Genomic DNA, 20,854 nt, shown 5'->3' on the forward strand with positions numbered 1-20,854 from the left:
ATGCAAGATTCAGAATGCAGAAGTAATGGATGTAACTGATACGACACATTCCCTGCTTTTAATATCTGAAGAATTAATGCAACAGGACACAGCTGATCACTTAGAAAGACCTGTGAGGCAACTTTCCCAATACTTATGCTCACATCAGATAGAGGGATGAAACTCTAAAAGTGCTGAACTTCTTAGCTGGTAAAACATCTATGTGTTGAATCACCCAATAATAAAATGTGACATTCTGTAGTTTTGTCTCATATTCATCTTTTAATCATATTTGTAAATGTCTTGACTCCACAGCCAACAGAGCAATTTTGTCTTTACTGTTCCAATACTTTTGGAGGGCACTGTATATTAGGGCTGCATGATTATGACAAAAATCATAATTGTCGATTATTCCCTTGATATTGTAATTGCGATTATTCATAACAATTCTAAACCGATTATTTTGAACCGATTTATGCCACTGTTTGAAGCTGCATGCCATATTTTTATATAAAATATATATTAAAAAAGGCTGAAAACTCTCTTCCTGAACTTTTATTGCTTTTCTATAGCACTGAGCCTCAAATGTCAACTACACATTGGTTTGGTTTCTTCTTTAAACAAAAAAAGGTAAAATTATGCATGGTATAATAATGTTATACTAAAACTAAAAGGAAAAAAAAAAGAAAAAAATGGTTTACTAAAGCTATATATTTCATTTACAATTAAACAGACGAAATTTCAAATTACAGTAACATTTTACAGTACAATTTATATTATCAGGGCTCCAGACTAACATTCGAGAGCAGTGGCACCAGCACCTGATTTGGTAGCACTGAACATGTAATATTACAAGTTTTGTCTCTTAGAAATGCACATTAGAACAGGAGCTTGAGTTCAGAGTAGCAGGAGCTTGAGTTGGGATGCAGATGTACATTTAACAGTACCATTGTGAAAACTGTAACAGCCTCATCTTTTATACATAACCAAAAGTACAGCACCTCATTACCATGCTAAAAAAGTAGCCTAACTATATGGTCTCTATGGTGTTTGCATTAAAAAACAGTAGCCTTAAGAAATTCAGTCAATTACAAATCCACATCAACTGATAGAATAATTAACAAAATAATGTAATTATATTCCATTACTCCTTTAACATATTTAGTATATTAATAATATAATAATACTCTATATGAATATCCTACTTTTCTGTTACTACAGTAAAACTATGGTAAATGTGGGTGATTTGTGGATTGAAACGTCTTCTAACTGGATCGTTGTTGCACTGTTTCTGCTGCTTTCTGCATCAGTGTTGTCTTTTATCCAGTGTGTTTGAGTTTGTTAAAGCCTGTGCTGCAAACACCTCTTAAGCACACAGAATAATGCAAGTGGGCATTTTTAATTGTTTATTTATTTTTGTAATCGCGGCTTTGAACGATTATGGAATCGTGGCATCCATAATCGTAATCGCGATTACGAATTCGATTAATTGTGCAGCCCTTGTATATATATCCTGTAAGTTTCAGAACTCAGAGCTTTCTGGTTAGTCTAAAAACAGCGTATGTTGAAGGCAGTCTGCCAAAATGACAGCTTGTGGAATGTTCTACTCTGTTTTAATAGTGTGCTGAACACCACCTCCACAGAAGATGATCAATGCCTGCTTCTACATCGCTGCCTGTTTAGCCCCACCCGCCGATTCACACACGTAGTGTAAATAATGAGAGAGAAAAACAGGTCTACGCAGAAACCTAAAGATAAACTTCATTTGATAAACTTTATTTTTAATGAAGTACCAGACTGCATCAGTAAGAACTTGGTCTTTTCTTCACTTCATTTTAGCGCGGATTCATTTACAAACAAAGCACAATTTGACGCATGATTTTCAGAAAGATTGAAACTAAAAGACGATGCTGTGCTGACTATATTGAATCGCAACACACAAATGTAACTCTTTTCATTATATGATCACTTCTTACAGATCGCTTGATGTGTATCTAGTTATTTATGCATTTTTAAACTAAAACACAGCAGCGTCCATCTGTGAAGGATGTAGGCTGTCAAACATATACAACTGTGTATCATAGCAGTGGGTGTTTACTTCCAAGACTACAATCCGCCATGCCTATTCAAACAGAGCGTTCTGTTGAGGGGGTCAAAACAGGCCAGAAAGTAACCTATTACTTCTTAATTATGTTTTTTGATGTAAAAATCATAACACAGAAAAAAAAAATTGAGCTGAGTGATTGTGGCTAAAGCAATGATTGGAGTTTCCCTAAGATATTGCACAACTGTAAGAACTGTAGATACTCCACCCCAAAATGAAAATTTTGTCATTAATCACTTACTCCCCCATGTCATTCCTAACCTGTTATAGCTTCGTTCATCTTTGGAACACAATTTAAGATATTTTAGATGAAAACTGGGAGGCTTGTGACTGTCCCATTGACTGTCAAGGTCCAGAAAAGTATGAAAAATATCGTCAGAGTACTCCATCCTGCCATCAGTGGTTTAACCGTAACATTATGAAGCGACGAGAAATAAATGTATGGAAATAAAACAAAAATAACAGCTTTATTTAACAATTAGGCACCGTAACGTCAACGTAGCGCCATTTTGGAGAGTATCACTGCACGCAAAATGCGTACGCTCTTCTGTGTTTTTGGTTTATTTCCGTAAAAAAGGTATTCTTGTCGCTTCATAACGTTACAATTGAACCACTGATGGCAGATGGAGTATTCTGAAGATGTTTTTCATACTTTTCTGGGCCTTGACAGTGTAATTTACTTGGCAGTCAATGGGACAGTCACAAGCCTCCCGGTTTTCATCTAAAATATCTTAATTTGTGTTCCGAGGACGAGCGAAGCTTTTACGGGTTTGGAACGACATGGGGGTAAGTGATTAATGATAAAATTTTCATTTTGGGGTAGAGGATCCCTTTAAAGTAAATGCAAAAAATAAATAAATAAAATGAATTAAAAAATGTATTATGTAGCTTTTTAAATTACATTAAATCTGATAATTTATGTATTTGTGCTTTTCAGAAAATTCATTGTCAAAATGTTTGTTGTCAACCTTGGAATTTCATAAAAAGTTGTGGAAAAAAGGAGCAGTTTATTTTTGTAAGGATGTAAAAGTATTAAATATCACTTTCCATGCTAGGTTAATTGTTAATAATATTCAGTGTAGCCAGATTTTGTTAATTTTGCCCTTTTGCTGGATGACCAGGTGCTATTAGTAACTGTGCTGTAGTACTTGCAGATTTCTTCACAGACATATTTAACACATCCTTCAACCAAGCCACTAAATGTATATCTCATAATATAAGAGAAAAATTGTTGAAATATAGACAAAATACTATGTTCACAAAAATCTAATCTCAAGGAAATAATGCATAGTTTGTGAGAAGTCCCCCCTCACCCCCGCTTTTTTTTTTTTGTTTTTAATTAGAAGCAGATTACAGAAGTGAGTATTCGTTAGAATCCGGATATCTTGTTATTTTGACTCAATGTTGTTACACAAAATGGAGTGTGGCCTTCATTTGTGCTGACAATAACAAAAATATCTTCTTCTTTTTTCTTTTCACAGAAATCAGAGATTACTGTTCTTCCCATTCTACACCAGATAATCCTTGTTGACGCAGAAGTGTACATCAGACCTTTGTCCAGCCAGTTGGGATGTCCGATGAATTCAGACAGCAGTGTCATGTGATTAATCAGTCACAAAAGCAAGGTCATGAGCTTTCTGCTCAACACACTTGCTCACCTTTATAAACTCATTTACAGGGCCAAATCTGAATTCCTGGGTTCCCTTCAAATCACAGATTGTGAAAATATATAATTTTTGAGATTTGAAAAATTGTGTGTTACAATATATCATAAAAACGAATTCATGTTATACATTAGAAGTAGAGATCACAAGTCACAATCCAATTCATGAATCCAAATTTGTAAATTGTACTTGATGAAAGTGAAAGCAAAATATAATTATTGCTATAATGACAATGGGCATGTTTCAGCAGGCCAGGAGAAATTGTGTTTATTATCAGAAAAGGTAATGTGTGCCATATAGTGGCTTTTCTCGTCAGTGAGATGTAATGGCTAATGTTTAATTTTGCTAATAAATTTCTTAAGATGACAATTTCTAAATCTGATCTGCGCTAAATCTCTATATTTTTTTTGTTATTTGATAAATAACATAAGTAAAAACACCTGTTTTAGTCCCCATACACACATACTTGAACATTTTTTGTATTGTTCCTTGTTATATGGTATGTCAAACCAACGAACTCGTCATCCTTTCTGATAAACTTCAGAGTATTTATATTATTCTTCATAAAATATTCATATTGCTACCATAGGTATTAATCCAAATTTCAGGGGATTTCCACTTTTAGTTTATGAAGGCGTTGTCTGCTAGAGCAGTGTTTGATTGTGAGTCACTGAGATATTCAAGGGTCTTTATACAGGATCAAATGTTTTTGAGCTGCATCCAAAAGCATTCGCTGCTGCTTTAAGAACAGTGTGGTAGTGTTTCGTTTTCATTTGGCTGCAAAACTTACTTTCACTATTAGACGATCCACTGGCACAGCTCATCTTAAAGCATCGGCCACACTTTTCCTCACAGCTACCATTTTAGGCAAAATAATTGACATTTATTAATTAAATGCTCTTTTCAGCTGCTTCATCGCATGCCATTTATGCTTGTTACACCAACTTCAGAACTGCACACACTGGATTGTAGGTTATCATCTACCATGTGCTGCCTTCATAAACTGACCTCAGTAGACAGTTATGCGAATATTGTATTCGGCGAATATTGTGTCTTGGTGTCTTCCTACCTCCATATACTGTCTGCAAAAGCTATGTTTTTTTTTTTTTGTTGTTGTTTTTTTTTCAGATATATGTCAAAATATACATTTCATTTTAGAAGAGTAGATTGTGCTCAGTATATGGAACTATTACATTTATGGTAGTATACTAGTGGTAGGGGTTGGGATCTGTTAATGGCATGTGTATATATAATCTCTTCCATATTAATTCCTAGTAACAAAGGAGAAGTGAGATGGAGATGTGGTCTCTTGATTTGTCCATGCACAGCACATTAGCGACATTAGTTTTCTTCTGGAAAAGTACATGCGAAACTGTCCTCACCTGACCTGGGTAAAACTGGTTGTCCTTAAACACAGTATAGTATTAAACAGACAAATGGAATCTGCTGAGGGGATTTTTTTTATCCAGGAACAAAAGCACAGATAATTGGCTTTGGTATGACAATCAGGAAATGAAGCATTGAAATGAGCTTGTCTCGCGGCTGCTGTCCAGTCATGGTTCCGTTTGAGGAGGTACTGTTTCAGGTGAGGAAAGCTTTACAGGTCAGCCCTATCCTACTGCACGAGCTTCTCGGAGAGCTGCACGAGGCCAACGTCTTCTCTACCCAGTTCTACCAGTCTCTCTACAAGGATAGTGAAATTGGAGAGCAGAGTTTATGTGAAGCCTTTTGTAACGATGGAGAAGATCTGGCCAGAAGACTCTCTTTGCCTATCTGGCAAAACTGGGACATTAGCCAAGGCATCTTGGATTTGGCACTCTCCAAAGAGGAAGATTTGGTTCCTTCTGGTGAGTTAAATATTTGTATTTACTCGTGCTGTCAAATGATTAATCACGATTAATCGCATCCAAATAAAAGTTTTTGTTTACTCAATATATACATTACATATTTTTCTTAAATATATACATGCATGTGTTTGTATTTATATGTGCATAATAAATATACACAGTACTCATACATGTATTATGTGAACAAAAACCTTTATTTTGGATGCAATTAATCGCGATTAATCATTTGACAGCACTAGTATTTACACATTCTTTGTCTGCTCACCGTGTATGTATAATATTTTACACTAACTTGTTATAAATAAAGGTTTTAAATGGCATTTATTGTTCTGTCAATCTGTGGAACCTTTTCGTTCCACAAAACTGTCGATTTGTCAGTGTTCTTTTTTTTTTTTTTTTTTTTTAGTCTGTTTATTTAACTTTCACAATAATAACAGGATACAGATACAGGAAAATATTTTCACCCCGCCCACCCCCCAAAGGGAAAAAAAAAAAACAAAATGAAATAAATACATTATAATAATGATAAAAAAATAAAGTAAAGTGTAATTAAACAAACTAAATAAAACAAAAATAAAATAGAAAAAACATAATACATATTGTACTATAAAGAATTTCAAGCATAATGTCTCGAGTGTAGAATATATGTTGGAGCATTAAAGTTTATAGACATTTCAACCATTTATCAAATGTATACATATACATCCACAAACAAAACCTTACAGCTATAAAGTATATACACATACACATGGTAGTATCCACACAAATAATCACACACTCCTAACTAGATTCAAGCCACAATCATAATAACATCTTAATGCTTATTTTGACACACTCTAGACATATTCATGTACTGACATATTCAGAAACAAAACAAAAAAAATGAAGGGATCCCAGATCTCAGAAAATATACCAGTGTTGCCCTTTAATGTATACCTAAATTTTTCCAAATGAATGAAGCTCATAACATCTCTCAGCCAGTCATCAAATGATGGAGGGAATTTTTGTTTCCACATCAGAAGAATGCACCGTCTAGATAATAATGTTAAAAAGGCAAAAGTCTTTGCAGTATTTCTAGGCAAACCAGTGACGTTTGAAGAAAGTCCAAAAAGTGCAACCAAAGGGCATGTAAAAATGTTCTTAACACAAAGAAAAATAGTTTTATTAAGAACTGTTCACTGAAAGGATCTTTGCTGAAACAAAAATAGTTCTTCCATGGCATCGCTGCAAAAAGCCACTTTTGGAAACTTAATTTTTGGCAAGGAGGAAAGAGACTAATTATATTTCATTATATTTATATGTTAAGTATCAAATAAAATTAGAGGATCACTTTTATAAGTTGGCCATAGAGTGAATGTATAATTATAATAAAAGCGGTTAAGTGAGTTTGCCCCACAGCTGCCATTTTGGGCAAAAGCTCAGTTTAATAATTAATGGCCAATAATAAGACAAAAATGACATGGCTTTATAAATTATGGATTTGCCATCATTCACTCTAAAAAAATTTTTTTTAAAAATCCGTAAAAATAAAGCACAATGGTCAGTGCCGATAGCCTCGTGTTTAGTGCGCCGTCATACAGCGCAACTGTGCTCGCAGCGACCCAAGTTCGAATCCCGTCTTGTGGTCCTGTCCCACTTAAGGCACTAAAGCCCAAAATATAACTTTAAAAAATAGAGCACAATGTACTACATTAATATTAAGGAATTTTGTGTTTTGATTATTTACAGGTGTTTTTCCTGTATTTAAAATTTTGTTATGTTTTAGCATTAATGGAAATGTCTATAAAATTAATGCATAATGTCAGTGTCCTGGCAGAAAATTAACAGTACTTTTTTTTTTTTTTTTCTTTTTTTTTAACAATGTATAATATGTAAAAAAACTGTGAATGTGGTCATTGTCTGCCATTTAAAAAAAAAAAATGAGAGCTGCACATTATTCACGATGTTTATTCTCACAGACAGTTATACTGTATATGATGGGCCCTGTTTGTCAGAACACTGCTCACAGAAACAGTGCACAATAGTTTCATTGACTAAGGGTTGACACATCTTACCCCACAGATTCCCGATTTCAGTGCCAGTTCTGCCAACGTGAAGACTAGATCAAATGCATCAAATGTCTTACAGTTATGAGAACTTGAGGAGAAAAATGCTTGATCTTTTTCTATGAATAATAATTCAGTTAAAGAAATGGCTCAACCAAAAATGAAAATTTGCTAAAAATGTACTCATTCTTAGGCCATCCGAGATGTAGATAGGTTTGCTTATTCATCGAAACAGATTTGGTGTTATTTAGCTCACCAATAGATCTTCTGCAGTGAATGGGTGCCGTCAGAACGAGAGTTCAAATAACTGATAAAAACATCACAATAATCCACAAGTAATCCATGTGACTTGAGTCCATCAATGAACATCCTGTGAAGTGAAATGCTGTGTGTTTGTAAGAAACGGATTCATTAAGGCTTTTAACTTTAAACCATTGCTTCTGGCCAAAATACCAGTCCAGAATACATAATAACACTTCCTCCAGTGAAAGGTTCCTCCTTTGGTCCTCTCACATCAAAATCCCCCTTCATATTTGTTTTGGACTTTTTTAAACTTTTATCACTTGTAAACTGTAAAAGAGTTATGGATAGAAGGCTCTCGTTTTAGCCTGTAGCTATGTTTGTTAGTTAAAAACATCTTGATGGATTTGCATATTAAGGACAGGCAGCTTTTCGCTTGCTATTCCTTTTAACCCTCTGCACAAAGAATGACATCACTACAATAGCAGTGCAATAAGAGAGTGTGAATAACATTTATAACAGGCCAGCAGTGAAACTGTCAAATATACATGTAAATACTGTCCACTTTTTTACTTTTCAGCTCACAAACCGTAACACAGGATGCACCTGTAATTAGATCTCTCACAGACACTAGAGTTGCTTTCTAATCACGCTGTGTGGAATAGTCTCTGAAGGTTTTGTTTTTCTTACATGGGGATTGCTGGTCAAAAAGCAAGAGGACACTGAACGATGTGAGGGTTAAACCCAAAAGGTGCCACTAAAACTTCTAATGGTAGATGCCCTTCCTTGACTTGACTTTGATAGATTGTGTGGTAAATTTAGGCTAAATGTAATGTCAACAGCAAGCCAAACCAGTTGGCAAGACAGTTTATGGTATGGGCAGTGTTAATACAAAACTCAAAGTAAACAAAGTACTCATCATACCAGTCTGATATGTGAACAACATTTTTGTTTCATTTTAGGAGGGTGGCATCAGGTTTTTATTTTTTAATGTAACTGTAGCTGGGAACTTATTTAAATTACTTATTTTAGGATTTGCAGAGGGGTTTTTTTCTTTCTGGCTGGTTGGTTTTGGAAAGTCAAATAATAATTGACATTTCGAAAGCATAAATGTGTGTTATATAAAACCAGTGTGTTAAAAAAAGGGCACAGTAGATCATGGAAAATACCTACCACTCCTGGGTAGTGCATTTCCGCATAGGAGTGACAAGATTAAAAAAATAAAAAAATAAATGAGGGTCAACTTTAATTCTTTGTGTGTGTGTGTGTGTGTGTGTGTGTGTCAACCAACAGAGTTCCTTACTTTTAGATTGTATAATATATCAGTCTATCAACCTGTTGTGACAGATCTATTTGTTACTGTAAAATGTAGGCTACTGACATTAATTAACTCTTGGTAAAATGGAAGGTCACATGATGACTTAATCACATGGCAATTCAATAATTTACTGTAAAAAAAAAAAAAAAAGTCTTTAAAATTTAAAATACTTTATATTAGCCGCCAGCATGTAAATAAGACTAGAGCTGGAACAGACACACGAATAAATAATAATAATAAAATAAAACTGAATAGCCTAAATAATCATAATAATGTAGCTTATGTGTCAGTTCATTATCTCCATCATTTCAGAAAAACTGCTAAATTATCCACACGAGGCAAAATGCATGTCCTTTGTGAGAGAACAGATTTGCTGGTAGAGCTTGGTTTTTGCAAAGCCAAATCAACTCCCCTCACATACTGAAAGTAAAAGCAAGCAGTGAGGTGTAGCCAGTTTTGGTGTTTGCCAGACAATGCCTGAGCCTGTGTAATCTGAGGACACGTCGAGCGCTTATTACAGTATAAAACATTTTTTGCTTCACAACTTTAATGTTATGGATTAATAATTCTTCAGTAAACATGGAATATCTCTTTGAAACAGGTAATGTGCAAATATATTTTAATTTATTAGACATTTTATATTAATGCGTCATAACTCAACTTATTTTACTTTGATGGTGCATAAAACCAGACATTTATATAAAATGTACAAAAGAACATTATAATTTGAATAGTCAGATAGTTGTTTCTATATCGGAAACGGGCTTTTCTACGCGCGTTATTTTCCTTGTCTTTTCTTTTTTTCTCACAGCAAAGGAGCGCGCGCTTCACAGCATCTTGCGCGTCCACGCTATAAGCGGTTACCAACAACACTATTAGTTTTCCCTGTGGCACATTCATGTCTCAAATAAAAATAATGTAATGTAATGTAATGTGTCACTATGTTACAACAGATGCTGAATCGCAAGATATTGTCCCAGACCCAATGTCTGAACTCTTACCTGGTGAGTTATAGCCTACTTGTTATAACATGGTAAACAAATGTAGCTCTGTATTTGGCATTTGAGTTTTCAAATGAAATATTTACCCTTTGTTACTATTTTTCCACAGAAAATATCATCTCAAAATATCTCGAGTCATTGGAGTCTATTGAAGATGATTTCGGTCAGTTTCACTTGTTGCCCTATTTATTGCATAACAGTGTGTTAATGTCATGAAGTCTGTAAATAATTTCCTTGTGTCTTGGCAGATCCGTCCATCCTTTATAACTTTTCAGGTAAGACTCAGTAAAATAATATATAATAATAGCCTATTAATAATATTAAATTTGGTCCCACTTTATATTAGGTGGCCTTAACTACTATGTACTTACATCGAAAAATAAGTACAATGTACTTATTGTGTTCATATTGTATTGCAAAACACATTTGCTGCTATTGAGGTGGGATATGGGTAAGGTTAGGGACAGGTTTGGTGGTATGGGTAGGTTTAAGGGTGGGTTAAGCTGTAAGGGATGGGTCAACAGTGTAATTATAAATGTAACTACAGACATTAATTACAGATGTAACTACATATAGGTATTTTTAAAAATATAAGTACAATGTAAAAACATGTATGTACACAATAAGTGCATTGTACCAAATAATAAATTTAAATGTAAGTGCATAGTAGTTAGGGCCACCTAATATAAAGTGGGACCTTACATTTTAATTGAATCAGTCCTTGAATCCCATATGACATTAACGTTTTTGAAGGTGAAGGGTAACCTGTTTGATAATGCATTTGCACATCACACTTAAAAAAAAAAAAAAAAAAAAGGTATATACTGTGTATATATAGTAAGCCTTTCATGTCTGCTTTGCAAACAACAGGTGACATAGACACAACCTCCACGCCAACACCAGAAAATGCTACTTTCCCAGATGAAGTGCCAAAAAAAATACCAAAAGGTAATGCTATTTTCTCTTAGATGTTCTCTAATAAAAGATCTGCATTGAATTCAGCACATAAGAGTTGTGTTTTCTATCTGTCAATAGTTGTTGCAAAAACCCCCCGCAGAAAACGCAACAAAAAAGGTAAATCAAACATCGCAATGTAACAATGACACAATCATTGTAAGTGGTTTAGTGGTGGGAACCAGAAATAATGTAGTGGATTATTTGACTCCCAAAAAAATAGTTTTAAAAATACAATTTCTTTTTTTTTTTACTTCTGTTTTTAAGTAAATCGTTTCTAAAAAAAAAAAAAAAACTATTGTTAGAACTGTCTATTTATTTAAAAAAAGGAAGGAAGTATATATTTGCGATAACTGAGCATCTCGACCACGAGTGGAATGAAACATTGGTAACCGAAAGTCTGATGTATTGCAGCAACAAAGTACCCTGAAAGTCCCTCAAACGGAAAGACGGCCACCATTACCCCTGAGAGTAGTTTCCATCTGAGCTCAAACCCATTCCAGCATGTATTACATATTCCCTTCAGCCCCTCTCTTCTCCCCTCTAGTGGTGAGTAGCTGTTTCCATACTGTATTTGCATTTCAAGGAACTATTCCTTGGCTTTACTTTTGACTATGAGTCTTTGAATATCTCAGGAGGTTCACCACTACAAATCATCCAGACCATTGGCCCTTATACACCACCTCTATTCGGCACTGTGGTTCCACCAGGGTCTACGTACGTGATTGGTGAGTAAAATGTAAAAGTATCATTAAACAGCCGCAGGTGCCTGCATGTTCTTTTAATGGTGTGCACTGTATCTCTAATTTCACATTCAATATCTGCAGTCTCGCCCCAGTGTGTGAGTCCAGGCACTCAGATAATTCCTCTTTCACCTGGTAAGTAAAAAAAAAAAGATGGTCTCATAAATAATTATGCTTTTAGGGTTAGCAATATTGTGGTGTGTGTTAACTGAAATCTTCATCTTTCAGCCATTGGCACAGTTGCCCCGCCAGAACTCATTGGTTCTGTTCCTGTTGGCTCATCCTCAGACAGCGCATGGCAGGGTTCGCCAACAGTAGACACACTCTCCCCTACAAAAGGTGAGTTCAGGGTTTGATGACAAACACGCATGGCAAATACGTGTCTGTGGTAGGTTTTAACCAAGTGTATATATCTATTAAAGATACAAGGTCTACAAACTATAGAATCTGTTCAGAAACACTTTTTTTTCAGTGCCTCCATTGATAAAGTGCTCCTATTATGGGTAATGAAAGGTTCATTATGTTGTTGTTGTTTTTTGAGTCCCCAACAACAGGGGGTCCCCAATGCTTGCAAGGTTAAAAAACATTTTCATTATCTTATAATATGCATTTATTTTTTACCTTACTTGCTCAACGACTCCCAGACGATTCGCTCAACGATTAATTTTTCCAAACCCCTCCTTTGCGTGACGCTAATCTGCGGTGATTGGTCCGGTTGGTCTCATTTTCATTTCATCTCGCCTGTAATGCCTGATAAAGCAGCGTTTGTAAGCGCAGTGCTGCTTTGTGTACAGCGTTACTGGGGAAACAGCTATTTTTTCCCTCCAAAAGCAGCACCTAGTGGCAAAGAATGAATTTGCATTTTCATTCAGACCAACACAAAAAGACCAACTAGTGGGCGGGCAATATGCTAATGTTTCATGTTGACATCAAAATGAAACGTCTTGGGATTCGTTTTAAAAACGACTCGTTTCAATGATTCAGAGTCGACTCTTTCTTTTGAGAGACAATAACTTTATACACAGTGCACCTTCAGATTTAAAACTTTGCAGGATGTTTTCATTCACTTAGAGCTGTGTTACACACTGCATGTGAAAGGTCATTTTCAAAAACCCGTAATAGGGGCACTTTAAAGTATGCTATTTGGCAGCACAAGAGACATCAGACGGAATAGTGAAAATAACTATATTTCAGTGCTTTTGTGAGGGAACGCAAAAGTTTATCTGGGGAAACGCAATACAACACAAGCGAACAATACAAAAACATTGAAATATAATTAGAAATATAATTTTTCCTTCCTTCTCTCTCTCTCTTTTTTTAACCATCAGAACGTCCATATTTATGCACTTTTGGGGAAAATTATTCTATAAATGGATTACTTTGGAAATAATCACACACATCCCTATTTAATTATCCTTACAAAGGATTACACAAATCCAAACAAGATTGTGCAAGACTAATTATTTTGCTTTGAACACGTTTAGAATTGATCTGGTAGCCTGTCTTCCGCTTAGTCATGGTCAATACAGCATCATCTTTTCTAGATTTTGGCCAAATGTATTAAACGAAAGACAAAACTGTCAGTGCTTTAAAGACATTAAAGGAACACTCCACTTTTTTTGGAAATAGGCTCATTCTCCAACTCCCCCAGAGTTAATAAGTTGAGTTTTACCGTTTTTGAATCCATTCAGCCGATCTCCGGGTCTGGCGATAGCACTTTTAGCATAGCTTAGCATAGATCATTGAATCCGATTAGACCAGTAGCATCGCGTTCAAATATGACCAAAGAGTTTTGATATTTGTCCTATTTAAAACTTGACTCTTCTGTAGTTATATCGTGTACTAAGACCGGCGGAAAATGAAAAGTTGCGATTTTCTAGGCTGATATGATTAAGAACTATACTCTCATTCCGGCGTAATAATCAAGGAACTTTGCTGCCGTACCATGGCCGCAGCAGGTGCAGTGATATTACGCAGCGCCTGAAAGTAGTCCCCAGCTAGGTATCTAGTTATAATATATATATATATATATATATATATATATATATATATATATATATATATATATATATATATATATATATATATATATATATATATATATATATATATATATATATATATATATATATATATTATTATATTACTATAGGCAAAGAAAAAATAAATAAAATAATGTTATTAACCGATACTTTTTCACTTAAACTGATTTCGGAATCGTAATAATACAGAGGAACGCATGAAAAGAAACATTAAAATACCAATTCTGCTCGGAGTGAACCCATTGGATTTTATTTATTTTTTTCGTTTTTAAGCCCTGCTCTTAGCAACTATTGCAAAATTCTTTGTTCAAATTTCAGGAGGCTGTTGCTTTGGAAAGGTCTAATATTTTATTTCTAATTTGAAAATTAAAATCTAATTTGATGATCAAAATTCTGATCATCCAAAGTTTTTGTTTTCTATTATTAATTCTGTATTAAATCCTTCCACTGTTATTGGTCTTGGTCATAGCCCAGAGTTGTGTGAAAAGTTTTGCAGCTTCTTCATAAAAAATAAATAAATAAAATCAGTTGTATTAAATTTCAGATTATAGTGAATCCACCTCAGAAGGTCTGGTATTTACCTTCGAGTCCAGCTAAATTTTCACATTTTTATCCTATCTTGTATTCAGAGTTGCTGGATATTCTCTCCAGATAATGAATAATTATAATTATATTATCTACCACTCACTCTCTTGATGTTATTTCAGGTATGTTACTTAAGGACGTCTGACTCTATTGTTTCTGTTATCAATAGTTCTCTACAAACAAGTTCTGTTCCATCTTGTTTTAAACACATGGTGGTTCATCCGATGCTTTAACAACTATAGACCCATTTCATAATTGCCATTTTTGTCAAAAGTAAGGCCATTTTAAATCAGTTATCCATCGATTTTATTTCCCTTATACATGCTCCCTCTCCACTACATTTAGGAATCTCTGAAGATTGCATGTCACATATATGCAGATCACATTCAGTTATAAATGCTGATAAAACCTGGGTCAAAGCCCTTATCTGATTTGCTAGCTTGTGTAAATGACATCAAAAGTTGGGTAGGTGATAATTTTCTTCAGTTAAATGAAAATAAGACTTAAGTCTTTTGTATTTTTTTTGGCTCCCCTCATTTGTTAGATAGCCTGACCTATAGTTTAGGACCACTTCAATCAAATATCTGCACTCATGTAAAGAACTTGGGTGTCCTTCTTGATTCAGAGTTACAATTTAACAAGCAAATAAACTCTGTATAGAGACAGTTCCCCCCCCCCAGCTTAGGGGTTTACGGAAACTTTAAACTTTCTATCTTTTACTGATCTAGATACAGTCATTCATGCCTTCATTTCAATGTGGCTTGATTATTATAATGCTCTATATGCTGGTGTCAACCAGTTTTTCCTCTCACTCTTGCAACTGGTTCAAAAGCAGGTCGTTTTTTTAATGGAGTTAGAAAAACAGTGAGCATATCACCCCTATTTTAACACATTTACACTGGCTATCAGTTAAATCTAGAACTGATTACAAGGTTTTGACTTTTGTATTTAAATTTATTCATCATTTTATTTTTTACTGTGAAGCACCTTGCTCTTTTGTGTTGTTTTATGGTGATATAAATATAAATGACCTTGATCTTCGGATTCAGTTATATGATCTTAATATAAAAGCCACATCAAAATAAAAAAACTTTATTTTTTTTTAAAAAACAGTTGAGTGAACAGAAATGTAAATGTTTATCTGTGTAAAAGTTTTTATAATGAAGAAAAAATACTAAGTGCACCTTTTGATTTTAGTAAACAAGGCAGACTTTTGCTGAAATTGTTTGGTCACACTTTATTTTAAGGTCCAATTCTCACTATTATCTACAACTTTTCTCCTCAATAAACTCTTAATTGTTAAGTTTAGGTACGGGGTAGGATTAAGGGATCTAAAATATGGTCATGCAGAGTAAGGCATTAATATGTGCTTTATAAACAAGCCAATATGGTAGTACTATGCATGCTAGTTTATAGTGAGAATTGGTCCCTAAACTAAAGTGTTACCAATTGTTTTAAACAAAATTACTGACTGTAGGTGTCTTTATTTCAGACATGGCACAAGAGAGTTAACACATTATCAGCTAAGTGAGCATGATCTCAAAAGGCGTAATCAGTCTAATAATTGACCAAACGACTAGTATATCATTTACTCTTTAAAGAATTAGTAGAGAGGATGATTAGCCTTTCATTCAGTCTGGTATTGCTTCACTCTGTTTGCAAGGAAAATGAATATTCCTTGCAAACAGAGAAACTGTGGCATTTTACAATTCACAATTCAATTCAAGTGTTACATTATTAAATCTGTATGGTAGTTCTGTGCATATACTAACAATTGTGAACAGGAATTAATAGTCACAGAATGACTGCTTGTTTGTTTTGCAAATTACAGACCTACAAAAAAACTACGATTCCACATCTCCAAAAACCGAAACGAAAATCCGCCCAGAAGCACCAGGTTAGAAACCAATTCAAACATTGTGTAAAGCTTAAATTACTTTATTGTGTGAAACTATTTATGAAACTGCTGTTTATGACTATGTGAAACATGATAAATGTTTGTTTTACAGAATGTGTTAAGGACTACATACATCACCTAAAATCTTTCATGAGAGATGTCTGCTGCTCAATGCGTGGGGGAATGGGAATGGAGTCACACTACGTGGACACGCATCTGGTTCAGAGAAAACTCCTTATCAAATCTGGCAAGAATGCAAACAAATGTCTGGAGAAAGAGCTGGTCGTCCTTAGTAATTCAGAGCGAAAGAAAGCAAAGCTGGACAGAAGCCAGTTGTTTCCAAACAGTGATTCCAAACCAAAACAGTCTGTCGCTCTCCTTGGAAAAGCCGGAGCGGGGAAAACCACGTTCATTCAGCGTTTATGCTTGGACTGGGCAAGTGGCAGCCTGCCTCAATTTCAGTTTGTTTTTTTGTTGAACTGTAAAATTTTAGACTTCACACAATCAAACTACAGCTTGAAAGGCTTGCTGTTTGATTTGTCTATGTCTCCTCGCTGCGAAGACTCGGACTCTGTGTTCAAACGCATTCTGTCCTGCCCTGATGAAGTTCTTATTATCTTCGACAGCTTTGATCACATTAAAGACTTTGAGGGGCTTCTCCAGTCCCCTGCTAAATCACACACAAACACTAAATACACAATCAAACAGCTATTTTCTGGTTTGTTCCAAAAGGAAATCCTCTCGGGCTGCAAGCTTCTCATCGCTACGAGGCCTAAAGACGTTTTAAATCAGGTTCTGCGAAAAATGGACAGCCTTTTGGAGCTTTGTGGCTTCTCTCCTGAGGAAATTGAGCTGTATACGTCAAAACATTTTGGAGACGCTTCCCTCCAAGAAAGTGCACTAGAACAGATTAAGAAGGACAGATACATATTCAGTCTATGCTCCAACCCGCTGCTTTGTTGGACTACCTGCTTCCTGCTTGAGCACCAAGAAAGCTGCAATGAATTGCCTTCAACCCTCACGGATTTGTACCAAAGAGCGACCTCAAAGCATCTACAACTAGCTAGCCTTGAAAACAGCACATTGTGTAAAAACAGAAAACAGCTGGACATCCCACAATTGTGCAAAATGGCATGGGAGGGATTCAAGAATCATGATACGCATGTAAATCCTGCCAGCTGTACAGAGCTGCTGGACTGCGCTCTTAAAAGTGGCATACTTACATCCTACAAAACATCTGAGGGTCAGGAAAACCACTTTTCAGACCTTTTCACTCAGAACCTCCTGAGCGCTGTGCACCTGGTACAGTCTAAACAGGTGAACGAAAAAATGGTGGTGGCAAACAGCGTAGTCCATCAGAAGAAACGAAAGGTTCAGGGAGAGTCGCAGGACGTGCTGCAGAGGTTTATCATGGGCTTGATCTTCCAGAAGGCTCCTGATGGAGTCAGCATCCTGGACAGCAGTGTCAACATAAAAGCCAAAAGAAAGGCTGTCGAAACCCATCTGGAGAGCATGAAGCCTAATGATTTGGTTCCTGCCAGGTTACTAGAACTGTTCCATTGTGTTTATGAGACCAGCAGCACCAAATTTGCCAAACTGCTGTTGAAGAACCTGCCCGACAATCTGTCATTCTATGGGACGCAGCTTTGCCAATCGGACGTGTATGTTATATGCCATCTCCTTCAATATGCCAGCACACTGAAGCGGACCTTCTCTATTAACCTGCAAGATACATGCATTCCCATCAGTGGCCTGAAAGAGCTTGTGGGACTCAAATGTATCAAAGAATTCTGGTGAGAAGTTGTCAAAGTGCATTGTAGTTTACCTTATCATTTAATAACCCTAACATCGAGTTCATAACCTGAATGGCTTTTTTTCTGTAAAAATACAAAACTGGATAGTTGAATACTTTTAATTCATTAATTCCCATGCAATCATAGTGAAGGGAAACTGAAGCGTTTGAGCTTCAAAAAAGCTCTTGGAAGCAAAGAATTTTGGAACTAATAGAATTTTCATTTTTGAATCATAAGGTTTTCATTTATATGTCATGATGTTTATTTACTATATAATAATTTGTTTTCCCAATAGGGCACATACAGCAGACACCATTGGATTATGGGAGGACTTGCACCAAAGCAATGATGAACTGAACCTGAAAAGTGCCATTGAGAAATTCACCTTGCACCCATTCAAGGCAACCGAAGGGTATCACATCGAGAGCCTGCCTGTCCTTGTCCAAATTCACAGAGAGAAGAAGCTACCAATGAGGTACAGCATCAAATTTGTGTTTGATAGGAATTCTGATGACTATAAAAATAATGTTAATATATATAACTGACCGATGCCATTCCCATTCATGTTCTTCACTTCAAATTGTAGCATAAAATGATGCTGTTGATAAGGAGTATGATTGTTCTTTCAGTGAATTTGTGTCTGCACTGGATGAAGGTGTGCCAGCCCTCCGGCATCTTCAGAGACTGGAATTTGAGTAAGGTTCCCGTTGCCGTTTTCACTGTATCCTTGTATACATTCAGTGTTGTTTTTATAATAAGTACTGGTGTTCTGCATTGCAGGCTTGGAGTCCAGAACGGTCCTGAACTTCTCCCTAAACTCGTAGAGGTCCTGCCTTCTCTGCAGTCTCTCCAACATCTGGAGTGAGTATTAACTGGTGGATATCATATGGTTTCACGACTATGAATGGATTGGGAAAAAAAAAAAATCCTTTAGTGTTTTTAAGATTTACAAATGTTCTTGATTCTTTGTTTGTCTTTTAGCCTTGAGAAAAACCAAATAGGAGACTCTGGAGCTGAGAAGCTAGCTGGCGTTTTACATTTTTTGGAATGTCTGAAATTGCTAAAGTAAGTTTTGAAACATCTATGCCCTTAAATATCACACACAGGGACTTAATAGTCTCTGAAAAAACTGTGGTTTCCAAAGTAAATACAACTTGTAAAGGAACAACTGTGCCACAAATGAACCGTCCAATCTTCCCACCATACAGTCTGTCTCAAAACCTCATTGGAGATGCAGGAGTGGAGAAACTAGCTAAAGCTTTGGCATCAGTCCCTTCTCTACAGAGCCTCAGGTACAGACACCCTTGGAAAAATATTTACCATCACTAAGTAAAATGTGAATTTTGGAAGTGTTTATAAGACCTCACTGTTTTGTCAAAATTATTCCACATTCCTCAATTCTAGCCTTTATGGAAATGCAATTGCTGACATTGGAGCTGAACACCTGGCCTTGGTATTACCAGACATGAATTTCCTGCAGGACCTGGAGTAAGTATCTATTCAAATCATGTTTTTATTTATTTAGTTTCATTTTTTTAAATGTTGTCGTACATTAGTCATTTTGATGTACATTTTCTCTTCTAATGCTTGTTTAAAAAAAAAAGAGAATTATATTAAATTACATTTATATAATATTATATCTATGCATTTCTCTTTTTTTACTTTCAGTGTTAAGTTCAACAAGTTCACAGACATTGGAGCTACAAAGCTCAGTGCTGCTCTGAAAAACTGCACAGGAATGAAGTCCCTGGAGTGAGTCTCCTTTTTTTTTTTTTACATTTCGTATCTACCATCCTTTTGGACATGTAATGTAAAGCTAAAACATTAGCTTTTACTTGGATAACTTTTTCTTGTAATTAGGTATTAGATACTAGCATCTCAAGAGTGAGCATAATATTTGAGCTAGTTTAAACAGAAAATAAGAGATCTTGCGACAGTTTGCCAACACAGTCGAATGGACAGGAAGAAGTTTATCTCTACAATCTGACCACAGTCGCTAAGAAGATGCATGAAGTCCATTATTGTTCATGCATTTAGTACCATTACATAACTCCACAATTTTTCCTGATATGCAAATTTTCTTTTCCTTCTCCCTCATTAGGATGTGGAATGACTGCATTCCATATGGAGTTTTTGAACACCTCCGTCTTCAAGATCCACGGATAAGATCACTTTAACGCACATTTAAAAATTACAAGATTTTTTGTTTGTTTGTTTGTTTTTGTTTTCTCATCAACGTTTGTCAACAAGGACACTAAACTGCTTTAAAATGTTGTTTCACTTTCTCATTGAAATGACTGTACATGTGGCTTGTATTATGACTGACTTGCACTTTCTGATGCTTTTGTGAATATACTCTTCCACAACATTAAAGGTACTTTTTATACTGTATTTTTTTTTACAATAAACACAAGTTCTCTGAGTCTGCTTGTCTGATTGTGACAGTTACAGATGTCAGATACATCAAACGTTTAGCTCCTTCTTTAATTCATTATAATTTGAATTAAACATTAGTTAATACTGCTGCTTTGATTATCTGTTCAGTTTTGGTTTTCAGGGGCTGAAACAATATGTACAATAAAATGAAATGCATACATACAATGACTTGAATACACCTCTCTATAGTGGAGATCAAAATTAGA

At 35.4% G+C, this 20,854-nt stretch overlaps 2 protein-coding genes across 3 annotated transcripts in view; both read left to right on the forward strand.

The window, feature by feature from the left end:
• Window positions 1-4,129, forward strand: part of nubp1 (nucleotide binding protein 1 (MinD homolog, E. coli)) — a 28,550-nt gene extending 24,421 nt beyond the window's left edge. The window contains exon 11 of the mRNA XM_058769325.1: window positions 3,565-4,129. Within this exon, the coding sequence (XP_058625308.1) occupies window positions 3,565-3,614 (50 nt within the window). The 3' untranslated portion in view covers window positions 3,615-4,129. The remainder of the gene's footprint in view (window positions 1-3,564) is intronic.
• A 742-nt stretch (window positions 4,130-4,871) lies between these two features.
• ciita (class II, major histocompatibility complex, transactivator) lies at window positions 4,872-20,635 on the forward strand. Of its 2 annotated transcripts, none has more exons than XM_058769323.1 (20): window positions 4,872-5,594; window positions 10,151-10,201; window positions 10,308-10,361; window positions 10,447-10,473; window positions 11,069-11,146; window positions 11,234-11,272; window positions 11,567-11,701; window positions 11,788-11,880; window positions 11,980-12,030; window positions 12,124-12,234; window positions 16,354-16,419; window positions 16,532-18,212; window positions 18,508-18,687; window positions 18,842-18,907; window positions 18,993-19,073; window positions 19,194-19,277; window positions 19,421-19,504; window positions 19,617-19,700; window positions 19,881-19,964; window positions 20,314-20,635. In XM_058769323.1, the coding sequence occupies exons 1-20, from the start codon at window positions 5,273-5,275 to the stop codon at window positions 20,387-20,389; spliced, it is 3,447 nt and encodes a 1,148-aa protein (XP_058625306.1). In that variant the 5' UTR covers window positions 4,872-5,272; the 3' UTR covers window positions 20,390-20,635. The 2 variants fall into 2 exon arrangements, with proteins under 2 accessions (XP_058625306.1, XP_058625307.1); XM_058769324.1 differs by lacking the exon at window positions 4,872-5,594 and adding an exon at window positions 5,621-9,798.
• Window positions 20,636-20,854: the final 219 nt, after the last annotated feature.

This window comes from Onychostoma macrolepis, chromosome 03 (assembly GCF_012432095.1).
Source record: "Onychostoma macrolepis isolate SWU-2019 chromosome 03, ASM1243209v1, whole genome shotgun sequence".
Lineage (NCBI taxonomy): Eukaryota > Metazoa > Chordata > Actinopteri > Cypriniformes > Cyprinidae > Onychostoma > Onychostoma macrolepis.